This window comes from Typopeltis vanoorti, chromosome 2 (genome assembly GCF_054136105.1).
Source record: "Typopeltis vanoorti isolate ZY-2024b chromosome 2, IOZ_Tvanoo_1.0, whole genome shotgun sequence".
NCBI classification, from domain to species: Eukaryota; Metazoa; Arthropoda; class Arachnida; order Uropygi; family Thelyphonidae; genus Typopeltis; species Typopeltis vanoorti.
Genome location: NC_143550.1, coordinates 55073961 through 55088406, shown reverse-complemented (window position 1 = coordinate 55088406; position 14446 = coordinate 55073961). Strand labels below are relative to the sequence as shown.

The following is a 14446-nucleotide window of genomic DNA, read 5'->3' as shown; positions in this document are numbered from 1 at the left end:
AGGCGAGTTACAAAGATTGTTGCAAGTCTGTGGGATGATCCCTATGAGGATAGATTGATGATCTGTGGGCTCCAAAAACTAGATGATAGACGTAGGAGAGGAGTATGATAGAGGCATTTAAATTGTTACAGGAATTTTACAGGATTGATACTAATGATATTTTTAAGACCAGTGCAGGAAGTGAGAGAACGAGGGCCATCCCTGGAGATTGTGTAAGAGTGTGGTTAACAAGAGTGTTAGGACTAGATTTTTAACTTGGAGGGTTGTGAATGGGTGGAATGCTTTGCCAGAGGTGGTTGTGAATGCTTCAACTGTGAATGAATTTAAGGAGAAGTATGACAGGTATTGTGTAAATAATGGTTAGTGTGTCAACGTCGGGCCTTCCGCGATGAGTCTTTTGACTCCATGGAGACACCGTTAAAATAATAATAATAATATTTAACAATTTTTGCCAAGAAATTACTTCGGTCATCCATTAACTTCTATTTTTATATTGTGTTAATCAGATCCTCCTCCATTTTGCCATCTTTGTGATACTTATCTTCAATATTCCTGCCAAACTCTTCCTGTGACTTTTATTTAGTAATTTTATGTAGCTTCCTTACATTTTTCTCTGTGCTCTCCAAGGTCATTTGCTAGTTCACAAGAAATTGATACTTAGTCTTTTTCAGGATTGCCACTTCAACTTCGTAAGTCCTTCACTAAGTTCTGTTTTTTCTATCATTATTGATTTAGCGTATGGCTCACACATGAAAAGTTACATTGCATTAATCCTTAACATAAAACATAATAATAGACATATGTACTATAATAATACATAATACAATCATAAAAAAGACACTCAAGAATAGACTACAACTGTATGTCTAGGTTGATTATCCAGTCAACTGCACTTGGTCTAGCATGGATGAAGTCTGACAGGTTTCATTGTATGCACGTTGGGCACAATCTACTGTAATGTAATTAACTGTCTGACAGGGTGATCCACAGTCGCACCTAGGTGGTCTGTACACTTGCCATGATTGATGCGGATTCTGTTAAGGTTTGACCAAGTTTTCTGAGGTAGGTCAAAACCCGAAGGCATCTGTGTTGGGTCCACTAATTTGTTGAAATCCCCCTGTTGAAGTGTTACGCCAGGACTCTTTCCACTTCTCCTCCATGTTAAAACTTCTCTCCGTAATTTTTCGCTGTTAAGATTGGAGGGTGCCTTGACTTTAGCCCTATTTATTTCTAGGGATGGGATGTCTTCATGGATTGGGAGATCTTGGATTTCCATGATTTCGCTGTATTCACATAGAAGAAAGATGGATCTGTGGATGTGGGATGTTGCTTAGAACTGGGAACCAGTAAGTTGGGGTTGATTTCACTGTTCCAGAAATAAGGCACATAGTGGTGTTAAGCTGAGCATCAACTAAGTACACATGGATGCTGTTCAGCCATATGGGTGAGCAATATTCAGCTGCAGAGTAAATGAGACCAAGAGCAGTGCAGCGTATTGTTTCATGTTTTTAGCTTGGATGCTGTGTTAATGAGATGTGGTTTAAAAGATAGAGTTCTATCCAAAGTGACGTCCAGATATTTCGGGAATCTGTTGTAGTGTAGCAGTTTGTGGTTGAAGTAGACCATCAGTTCTTTGTTAGCATGGTTATTGTTCAGATGAAAGCATGAAACTGCTAAGATTTGGGCGTAATTTGCAGAAGTATTCATCTAGGACTGCATTTGTTAGTGTATCTTCCATTGTAGTAAAATTGGTATGTCTGGTGGCTAGAGCAATGTCATCAGCACAGCAAAACTTCTTGGAGGCTGTATTAGGCAAATCTGCAATGTATAAGTTAAAAAGGAGGGGGGAAGCCAGAACTGACCCTTGTGGTAATTCATTATCCAGTGTTCTTTGTTTACTTTTGTTCTCGTCCATACACACTTGGTACAGGCGGTTGCTTAGCATGTTATCAATTAGTTTTGCTGTTATTCTGCATGGGATTGCACGGAGTAACTTAGAGATTGCACCTTGCCTCCAGACTGTATCATAAGCTGCAGTAAGGTCTACAAAAGCTACAGCTTTAGCAGCTGTTTTCAGGCATTGTTGGTAGCTTGCCTCTATGTGTGTAGTGAGTGACATAACCTGATCACAGCAGCTTCGTTTATGTCTGAATCTGGCCTGTTCCACTGGGACTTGTTTTATTATCTTAGGGACGATTCTACTGAGGATGAGCCCTTCTAGGAGCTTATAACAGGTGCTAAGTAGGACAACTGGTCGGTAATTTTCTGGTTTGTTGTTGATTTTTCTATCCTTGTAGATGTCTTTTGCTACAACTTCACATTTGTTCACATCTTCAGAAATGAATACTTTCTGAAGTGTACATTTACATACTCTGAACTGCATAACTCATAAAATTACAATTGAATTTCACTGAATAATGAAGTCTCATTAGGGAAAATTCTACCAAAAAAGTCAGTGGTGATACAACTAGACAATTTGCAAGTTAAGTGTCTAATAAAGATCAGCAGTTTCAACAGTGACAGTAACTTCCATTAGTGAAAGGAACCATTACTTCTGGAGGAGACTATTTACCTTATTTTTGGTGTTGTTTGCAGTGACTGCTTATGTATCACAAAGAATCCCATGTGTCTATGCACTGTGAAAATAACGAATACACATTAATTGGAAATGGACAAGTTACACAGGATACGGAAAGTGGAGCAATGGCAATCAATCCTGTAGTGTGTGATAAGTCACACACACACACACCACAGGACATTTATCTGTTTGTTGTCACAACAATGAAGTTTGGAGGTGGCAGCATAATGACAGTGTTTGCTTCCTATAGCATGGATTAGGGCAGCGAGCCTAAGCGTGACAGAAGCATTACTCCCTGAGAAGACAGGTTACTTCATGTTTGGTGTTGCCTGGAGATGTAAGCAATCACTAAGAATCCCATGTAAATGATAAATACACATTAACTGGAAAAGGGCTGAGTTGCACAGTGGTCAGAATCATGACTGCAAGATCCCACATGCTGCTCTGGACATTTCTGAGTCTTACATTATGACAATTTGTTTGTATTAGTACTTGCATGAGAATACATGGTTTGAAGAGAATAACATTAGAATATTTCAATAGCTAATAGAGAAAGTCTTATATGAACTGAAGCAGTTATGTCTTCATTATTTATTTTTTAACTTCTAAAGGTCTAACAACAGATAGGGAGAGGGGAGGGAATAGAAAGCTTGTAAACTCAGGTTAGTTTATTGCTTAAGTTAATATTTTACCTTAGAAAATGGATTAACACTCTGTTCACTACACTGGAGATAATATGAAAGAATACCTACAAAACAGAAATTTGTTTAACATAGAATAAAATGTTACAAAAGAATTTACTATGATTATACATCAAGTTTGCATTTAGCATATTAGTTTCATTCTCATTTAATTGCACTTATTGTTAAATATAAATTAAGCAAGTAGATCAAGTCCACACAAGGTTAGTTTCCTTTCAGAGATTTTATGAGCTATGGAAAAAGAACTTTTAAATCTTGCTAATTATAATTATTAGGTAGTTCTGGCAAGTGGCTAATGAAATAAACAGCAAATTCTTGTGCAGCAGAATTTCACAAAAGCTGAGAAAATAATGGAAAAAATAAAATAAAATTGCCCAAGGAGCAATCTCCCATGAAATATCTCTTCATACACTGTTTATGATTCTTCACATTACTGCAGTATATTTGTTTTTCATGAATGATATACCTTCCTACTTCCCAGTAATAAGACAGAACATGTTTTAGTAAACAGAAATGATTTATTTACTTACACATTAACCATGAATTTTATAGCATACAGAGGAGCCAACATCCAAGAAAAGCTGCTACTAAAAATCGTGCAATGCACACGAATAGCAAAATTCAGAATGGAAAATGCAAAATGATGAATGTGCACTTTATAATAGCATAATAAAACTTTTTTTATATAGATTTGAAAAAGTATATTCTGAAGATCTCTTGAGACTTTTTTTTAATATATATATAAATTATTATTATTATTAGAGATATCCAGGGAGTCAACTTCTCATAGGTAGGCTACACATCACACATGTCAACTGTCATACTTTCCTTGAATTCATTCACACGATTTGCACTCACCACTTCAAAAGGCATGCCAGTCCAAGGTCATGCACTACACTACTATGAGAGAGAAATCTAGCTTTCATCCATTTCTTGACCACATTCATTCAACCTCCAAGGATGCCTTTCTAATTCTCTGACTCTACAAAATGAAAAATTCCACCTATATACAACTTTTATTAGAAAGTCTATAAATATCATATAAAAGCAAAGTTCTAAAATAAAACAGAACTTCCTATGTGTTTGTCACAAAATGTTACATAAAAAAGGAAAAAAAAGAAACATATGGAAAGTACTACAGAAATCCTTTTACAATTCCCATTCACTGTGGATATACTTCTGACAACTACTAAAATCAATGCACTATATTTACGTGAACAGCCAGCCGTTTGTATGACTACTGGCTCTGTACTAATAGTGCAAGAAACTAGCCTTAATGACTCTAATTCAGAAATGTAACATCTCTAGACCTCAGGCCAGAACATAATATACTCGGGGAGGGGGAATCAAAGCAAGCCTGAGGTTAGCTCACATAAACAACCAATAATTAATGTCTGTCTATACATTTTGCCATTATTTTCCAGTATTCTATTTTTAGGACCAATAAGAATAAAAATTTTAAAGGAAAAACTAATCCATAATGTATACTATCTACATAACAATTTTTAAAGGTTTAAATTTTTAATAAATTGAAATTATCCATTCAATCTCATCACACATAGACAGTATGTTGTGCCATACTGTCTATCATAACTGGGGAGATGACATGGGAATGTCATCTCCCCAGTTACAGTAAAGAATGCCATGCGACAAAGTAACCTCTTTACACTGCAAAAATTCTCTATCTCATAACAGTAATAAACTGTGAATAACACGAACATGCTATTCTGGCACACAGAGCCGGTGCTAGGGTCTTTGTCGCCTGCATGCAATGTTTATCTAAGCGCCCCTGAAACAATCCGGGCATGTGTGGTTCTTTTACGATAATAAAAATTGAAATTATTTCAAATTTCTTAAATAAATTTTGACAGAACAGCCACAAGATGGTTCGCTAAATGTAACGAACCAGGGGTGTTGACTAGGCAGGATAATCATTAAAAATCCAAATATTCAAAAAATTCTCAAAAGTTGAAGCAAATTTTGATAAAGCCACGTCACTTTAATCGTTGAATATAATGATACAGGGATTATAGCCTTCTCACCGACCCAAATCGCTAACAAAATTAAAATGAATTTTAATTCAAGTTAAAATTTATTTGAACTAAAGTTTAAAAAATTCTTGCATTTTACAAGTTACTAAATTCTTAGTAACTTGTAAAATTTTACAAGTTACTAAATTCTTAGTAACTTGTAAAAATTTTTAACAATTTTTATAAGTGGAACTATCTTTTAGGAAAATAAAAGAAACTCAAGATAGATGAGAAAATAAGAAATGAATTCAGAAATAATTAGAACATTTAATATAAGTATTCAAAAAATAACATCTTTACAGAATAACAGAAAATAAATTAAATTACATAAATATACTTGAAATTTTAGGGTTTTTGATTTCATATTCATAAAATTAGAAATAATGGTCTACGTCTAATTCCACACATATCATTTTCAATAGCTATTAACGCCAAACTAACAAGCTTTCTTGTGACATACTTGTTCTTAAGTTGGTTTTAATCAATTTCAACTTGGAAAAGGAATGTTCACTGCTCGCTACACCAACAGGTAAGGTTAATAGTATTCTTAAAGCAATTGAAAAGTTAGGGAAAGATAAATTATTGGACACAATAAAATTAAGAATATCGAAAGGATTTTGAATATTTAAATTATCCTTCTGAAAAATATCCTGGAAAGCACATAACTCATCATATAGTTCTATTGCATTTACGTCTTTATTGTCGCCGTCCTTCAAGAGAATCTCTAAATCATCACAATTTTTTCGTAAATCTTCGTTATTAATTTGTAGTAACCTATACAAGAAATTGAAATTATCATAATATGTTTTTAGTTGTTCAAAATGTTCCATTGACGAACACATTGCAACATCTAGAAGTGTATAAAACACATTCACTCTAAATTTATCTTCTGGCGATTGTGATATTTCGTCATGATGCTTGTAGTCAAATTGTCGTGTCTTCTTTCATTGTCGAACTTCCGTACCAGTTTTAAATTCTTTTGCTTCGTCCACCTCTTCAATCAGGTCTTTTGCCGTTTTAGAACTTCTTTAAAATTTGCATCTGATCGATACTCTTGTAAGAATATTTTTAAGTTTTTGATAGATTCTAAAGTAAGTGTAATGTTCATATTTTTGTCTTGAAGCATTTTACTCACAGGATTGCAAATTTCTCCTAACTGATATCGTAGAGGGTGGATTGCATTAATTTTACTTTCCCATCGCGTTTCTGATGGGGTAATTTTTTTACGAACTTTAAAAAGATTGCCCAACGTTTGTAAGAGAATGAAAAGAAATTGTATATTTCTTGAATAATTGCAAAGAAACTAATTGTATCTGCATTCATTTGGCTGCATCGTTAATGATTAAATTTAGAGTATGAGCAGCACATGGCATGTAAAAAGCTCGAGGATTTTTGTTTAAAAGCAAATTTTGGAGCCCATATTTTTTTCCTTTCATATTTGCCCCATTGTCATACCCTTGACCTCACATGTCTTCAATGGGAATGTTCAATTTTTCCAGTTGTTCCATTATTGTTGCATATAAACCACTGTGGAATCTGATATATCTGCAAAACCTAGAGTTTTCCCTGATCTCGACAATTCCATTGTCACAGGAAAGAAAGCAAATAATAATGGTCATTTGTTCTGTTTTACTTACATCAGGTGTGCAGTCTAAAATTATGGAATATTTAGATTTTCGAATTGATAATAAAATTGTATCCCTGATTGCATTACTCAAAGTTTCCAATATTTTATTTTGACTGTCTTTACTCAAATAGTGTACTCTATTGTTTCGTTGTAGGGTTCTTTCAACATGATTTTCCATAACAGGATCAAACTTCGCAAACAGTGCGACTAATTTTAAAAAATTGCCATTATTCCTTTCATATAATTTATCAGATGATCCGCAAAAAGCTAAATTTTGGTTACTGAGGAATTTTATAATTTCAATCAAGCATTCTAAAACACTCGTCCAATGTTTCTTTTCCATTTCATACATGCTTTGAGTCTGGCAATCAATAGTAGTTTTGTTTTTTAAAATTTTATCAAGTTCCTTCCATTTTAAGAAATTTTTCATGTGAGCTAAACTAGTCTCATGTCTATGCAAAGTTGTACTTACATTTCTCCAATCGTTATAACCTTCTACAAGACTACTTGATTCGGTAGGTGAAAAGGTTTGCAACAAAAGCAAAAAACAGAATTTAAAATTTCGGAATAAATGAGCCATGTTCTTGGCACGAGCTCACTGTTTATCATTTTTCTATTATAATACGTGTCGCCAAATTTATGACCATATGTATTTCTGGGATATATTATATTTTTCTTTTGAATAGGCCCCATTTCAATTAAAACAACTGGTGATTTTTCATCAATATTTCCCCATTCACCTGGATCTTCTAAATTTACAGAGACTAACAATATGTTAGTTTCATGGTCAACTACAACTAAATCTTCCTCCTAACTGTTTTTCACTTAAATCATGCGTCTTGTTATCTTATTCAATAGTTGCAATAGTAGTTTCATGTAAACTGGATGATGTGCACAGTTCTTCAACTCTGATTTCTGATGTATCGAGTTGGTTACAATCTGCATCAGAATATTTTAATATTTTAACACATTTATTGAGAGCCCAGTGTTCATTTCTTAATATCTGCTTCTTTCGCAGCATGACGCTTATGATTTTGTGCACCAGATAACTTTTTTTTTAATTTTTGATTCTATTTCTATTTTATACCACAAGAAATTATTACACAACAAGACACAGAGACGAAATAATAGTCCGCACTGCGCTACTGTCAGTAGCCTACTGAGATGCACACCATATGACAGGTTAACTAGCAACAAATGTTTTGTACGAAAGTTCGTTTCTGCACATAAAAACCGTTCACCATTTCACTTTAGATAGACTGCAGTAGACACAACATTCTGCAGGCAAGCATTTAGCCTGCTCTCACTGCAAAATTGTAAACAGTCAGCTGATCAAAGAGGTGGCAACATACAATTTTTTTAAATTTTTATTCGGTGTATCCGGCCTTATTTTTTTTAACGTTGATCAGTCTAAGAATTTTTTGTTTTCATGATAAAAATTTTGTTTGATAAAAATGAACTTATGAATGGTGCCCCGGCGGCGCCCGCATTCAACACATGCTCTGCATGCCCGCTTCCGCCAGCCCTGCTGGCACATCTTGCAGCAATCTTGTTTTCAGGCTTAAGTGCTAGCTGAAGTTCATGTTAAGGTTTAAAGGAATGAATTAAACAAAGGTTTAATGATTCCAATATTTGATCTCAGTCAATGAGGCATTTTCAGATGATACAATGAATTGTATTGTGTAATAAACAATACTAGTGGAAAGATAAGAATAAAACTACGAAGAGGGTCATCCACTGCAGACACTTTTGGGTAGTTAAGAATTAGTTTCTTACATCTTCGGAAACTATACACAACCACATTTTGAAGTTGCATTGATTTAAGATTCCAAAAAATGTTTCTGAAAAAACTAAAATGCACGATTGTATTTACTCCAGTAAATACAATCATGCATTTTAGTTTTTTCTCCTTGATTCCGTTCAGGGTAACCAAGGCATCGTCTACTGAATCTGCTGACCATAACTCTGGTATCAAGCTTATTCCTAATGTTCTTCCAGAAGACACTGGTAGATCTTCTAGTTTGACCATAGTAATTAGACAAGAAGCATGAATAAGTAGCCTTGTATATATGCAGAAATGAAAGAGTAAAATCTTCAGAGAAGCAGATAACAGCAGCCATGATATGGGATGCAATTATATTTCTTCAAAGTTTTGGCATTTTTTTGTTTTCTTCTTTTTTGCTGAGGTGCTCGAATATAAGAAACAATCATCATTACAAATTTCCTGATACATACCCTCAAGGGCTGTTCAGACTATTGTGAAAGCACTACATGATTCAGTTTACATTATTATTAATCTTCCATCAACAATATTCCTCCAAATTAGTCTATTAATTGTCAACACTCCAATATGGTCGTATCTTAAATTTCATGCTTCTAAGGTACTTCTGACCGAATTAGTTCAACTAGACCTTGGTCTTGCTCTGAGTCTCTTTCCTGCCATTTTGGCATGAAACAACTGTTTTGTTAACCTTTCCTCATCCATTCTGTTTAAGTGACAATACCACTTTAAATCAGCTCTGCTGACACATTCTTGAATTCTAACAATGTGAAGTTCCTTTTTAATATCTTCATTATTAATATGATTCTGCCATTGATACCATCTGTTCACTCTTGTAATTCTCAGAACACTCATATCTGTTGTCTGTAGTCTTTGCTCAAGTGTATTTCTAACCCAACTGATTCATAACTTAAAACTGGCTTGAACAATGTCTGACACAGTGCTAGTTTGGTTTTGGCTAATTTCTATCTCATTGCATATAAATTTATTCATCAAGCTTCCCACCATACCAGCTTTGCTCATTCTGTTGTCTATTTCCAAATTTAATTTGCAATCTTTACTAAAAATTGTGTTTAAATATCTGAAATATTTTACTTGTTCTATAGGTCCTCCATTGAGAATGCAGCTGAAGTTTTTATTATCTGTATTACTGCATATTTTCGTAGTTTAGATCTTTTTATTGATGATTTTCCTGCCAAATTTATTACAGCTGTTATGCAATTTAGTTAGAGAACCATGGAACTAGAAATTCATCATCTGCATAAAGCAAAGATTGATATCTCCATTTCTAATATCAGGTTTAATGTCACTTTCTTTCATAACGTGACCCATACAGATGAATAACAGTGGAGATAATGGGCATTTTTGCCTTATCCCTGATTTTACATCACACATCTTCCTGTACTTCCTTCAATTCTAACTGCTGACTTACAACTTAAATATAGACTACATATTGTTCTATATAATTAATAGTCCATTAATCCCACATAACTAAAGCATTTTAAAAAGCTTTTCTCTGGACACTTTGTGGTATGCCTTTTTCAGATCAACAAAACTCAGATCTTGTCATATTCCCATGATTTCTCAATTATGTGTCAAAAAGTGAAAATTGATCTTGACAACTTCTATTTGACCTGAATCCAGTTTGTTCAAGTTTCTCTTCCACAATCTTTCTCAAACTCTTTTCAGGTATGCTGGCAAAAATCTTGTCTGGAACACTTAGTAGAGAAATTCCCCTGTAATTCTCACATTCAGCTTCATCCCCCCCCTTTTTTTTTTCTCCTCTTTTTTATAGATGAGAAACTATGAGAGCTCTACTCCAATCATATGGAATTTGACCTTTTGACCAGGCCCTCTGAATTATGCAGTCGAGCCACTGCAAAATGCTTATACTTCCATATTTGAGTATTTCAGGTTGAAGATCATAAGATCATCTACTCCAGCTGCCTTTCTATATTTTAAGTTTTTGATGACTTTTTCTACCTTAAGTATTCATATGTATTTCTGTTTGCATTCCTCTTGAAAATTTTTACTAATTTTCTGTCATTGCTTGTTTCATTTAATACTCCAGACATCTAGGATATCCTTATTTTCATTTTTTTTTTAAATTTAAGTTATTTTCAGCAATAAATTGAAGTTCACAAGATATTATATTCTTGTTTAATCCTTTGTCGAACTGTCAGCAAACAAAGTTGGCATGTGAAGTATCTTCACACCACTTGTATTAAGAGGCTAGTGACTTCATATTAATCGACTTATCTCATAATGCAAACCACACACACACTGTTTTGTTTGTTTGTTTGTGAGAGCAAACTGTTTACTTATGTGCATACACCACATGCAAACTATGCTTCCAGTTGGAAAAAGGATTAAACAAGAATATAATTTATTGTTATCTTTAATTTATAACTAAGTGAAAAAACTTTCAACAACTTGCTCTAATTCAGAGTATTTCAATAATAAGATATTACATATTTTCACTACTTGTATATGAAAAATATATGAATTCTGCTTTATTTTAACCTTATCTCTTCTGGGTCTGGTTCCCACTGATAATACTTTCATAAAGGTCAAAACTGGACTATGCAGAGGCCCTTCTCATAATGGTTGTGTGCTTTATGGGATACCAAAGCAATTAATGTGAAGTCATTAGTCTCTATAGACAAGCAGCCTAGCCGTGAAGATATTTCACATGCAAACTTTGTTTTGCTTACACTCGAATAAAGGATTACACAAGAACATAATTTCTTGTTTCTTTAATTCAATATTCAATTTGTCTTCTCTACCAAACTGGAAGATTTTATTTGGTACTATTTACAATACTCAGTGAAAAACATTGATTTTTCTAGTTTCAATAAATGAAAAAGTTTCCAAAGCAGTTTCTTTAATATCATATCTTTCCATTTGATTTCAAATAAGAACAACATGCACATCTTATTGTGCATGAAAATAATCCAAAAGTTTTCAGAATTTTGACATTTTTATTTTAACACTGCATAAAATTACAAATAAAAATTATTATTTGACAAAATAAAGACATTCTTTCATGAGATCATTCCATTTATCTGCACGCTTGTTGATACATATGCAATGATCAAGTTCTATATCATCAACATCAAATTCCTGATACGTACCTTCATATAATGTGCAGGATATTACACGTCGCTGCCAACTACGAGTATACTCATAGTTGGTATTTGAGCCTCACAAGCCAACTACGAATATACTCATATGTCGATTACCGGCAGGTACGAGATTACTCGTACTGACCTTGAAGAAGTGAAAGTGCTTGGCGTGCGGAGCGAGCAGCAAACGTGCGTATACTCGTAGTTGGTATATGAGCCTCACAAGCCAACTGCGAATATATTTGTATGTCAATTACCACTGGCTACGAGATTACTTTTACTGACCTTGAAGAAGTGAAAGCGCTTGGCGTGCGGTAACAAACTATGCCCGAAGAGCATGGCAGCGAACGTGTTAAGATAGTAATGGCATAATGTTTTCATAGGGTTCTAACTTCCTATTGACAATTTTTCTGCAAAGTATTCTGTTATTTGTCAAGCTATTATTAGATCTTACATTTTGTTCTTCTAGGGCAGGGGTCTTGAACCTTTCAGACAGTGTGGGTCACATTAAAAATTTCAATGAAGCCCGCAGGGCCACTAAGCTATACTGCGGTATTTAGAATTGTAAGATGCTTTCCAGATTCACAAGGAATGCTGTGCATTTGATACTTTACATAAAATCCTATAAAAATAAACAAACTCAGCATTAAGAGCGTAGGTAGGAGTTGGGTTTATGATAAGTAAATACAATCAATACTTGAAAAAAGTTAATTTAATGAAGAAAAACATTCATTTTTTACAATGTCAATGGGCAACTTGGCAATGTTTTTCCTTGACTAGCTTGTTGATGTTGGCATCAATGTTGGAAGTCGCTAAGCGCAGAGTATTCTCGAGATGTTGGTCAGTAATCTAAGTTCTTGTCTTGGGCTTCACATGTGCACATCTTCAAAGCATACTGGCGAAGATTAGGGAATGCGTCCTCAGAAATGTAGTCTTTGTAAAATGTAAGCAAGGGCACATTGAATAATTTTTCTCTCAAAGAAGAGTTGTTTTCGAGTTCAAGCAGCTTCATTTGTACTGAGCCTGGCATTTCCGGCAGCATTGAAAATAAATCTAAAGAAGACTGTTGGTTACGAAAATCACTAAATCTCTCTTCGAACTCACTTCGCAACACAGCTAATTTTGTAGAGTATTCATCAAGAGATGAACAGTTGGACTCAGCGAGAAGCTGAAAATGAGTTAAGTATTTTTTTTGCGAGTTGTGCCTCCCAAAGTTTGAGCTTGGCCACAAAAGCTTTGATGTGATCAAACAGAGTGTGCACCTGTGATCTTTGGATTGTAGCGGTGTATTTAGGTCATTCATATGCAACGAGATGTCGGTCACAAAGGCAAAGTCTGTCATCCACTTTGGATCATTAAATTTCGCAAGCGGATTCCCCTTGGTTTGCATGAACTGCTATATTTCGCTCCTTAAGTTAAAGACTCTTTTAAGAACCTTCCCTCTGCTCAACCAACACACATCACTGTAATAAACCACATCGCCATGATCCGCTTCAACACTCTTGGGTCAAAATCTCTTGGAATCGATGATGATTCAATCCTCTTGCCCTAATAATATTGACGATAGTCACAATAACTTTCATGACATTCTCAAATCCAATAGTTTTCCTGCACAAATTCTCCTGGTGGATTAAACAGTGGTAATGGACCAAATCTTTTCTTTCTAGTTCTGGTTCTTTCCGTAGCAGCGCAACAAACCCTTCGTTCTTTCCCATCATAGCAGGGACACCATCAGTTACCACACCTTTGAGGTTGGTGAAGCTGAGGTCAAAATGCTGGAGAGTTTTCCTGGCAGCTTCAAGAATAGATACGAGCGCTAGCAGTTCTTCTGTCACATTGAATTGTTGATCAATGCTACGGACAAAGATAGCCAGTTGTGCTGTATCCTTTACATCTGTGTTCTCATCTAAAGCAAGTGAATATGACGTAAATTCGGATGACCGTTTTTTTAAAGTTCCTTCAATGTCACTGGCAAGTTCTTCAACACGTCGTGCTACAGTTACCCCAAAAAAAACTCGATTTTAAAACATGTCATTATTTGAGAACAGAATATCCCCAGCAGCGATGAGACACTCTTTCACAAACTCGCCATCCAAGAAGGCTTTTGATTTTTTAGCAATTTTTTCAGTTATTACATATACTTTGATGTGCACTTTGCTCTCTTCCCTCTGCTTTTTAAACGTATCCTGCTGGCATTTTAAATCAATTTGGAGATGGTTCACTTTGTCCACAGGAAGCTGCCCTTGAAGGTGATCAAAATTGGATGCATGCTTTGTCTCATAGTGTCGTTTTATATTGTATTCTTTTGATACCGACACTGACAAATTAAACACACTGGCTTATCGTCGATCAGCACAAAAAAGTACAAATTGGTCCACTTTTCATTAAAAACCTGACAAGAATCACTTGTCGAAATACAGTCTAACATATAAGCTTGCTAAACATTTAGCCAAACTACTAGCCACTTGCACAAACAATTCTCCCTCCTTTGTTAAAAATTCTACCCACTTAAAAAGTATTTTAGAAAATCACACCTTAAAAAAAGCTCAGACCTAATGGTGAGTTTTGATATCACGTCATTATTCACGAATGTACCATTAATTAA

The 14446-nt window shown here is 34.7% G+C and overlaps 1 protein-coding gene across 3 annotated transcripts in view; it reads right to left on the bottom strand.

Annotated features, from left to right (window-relative positions):
- Positions 1-14446, bottom strand: part of LOC150109024 (protein tweety-like) — a 322889-nt gene that overhangs the window by 175282 nt on the left and 133161 nt on the right. For all 3 annotated transcript variants that reach the window (XM_090411409.1, XM_090411402.1, XM_090411414.1), the window contains exon 9: positions 3271-3326. In XM_090411409.1, coding sequence (XP_090267535.1) covers positions 3271-3326 — 56 coding nt within the window. The remainder of the gene's footprint in view (positions 1-3270; positions 3327-14446) is intronic.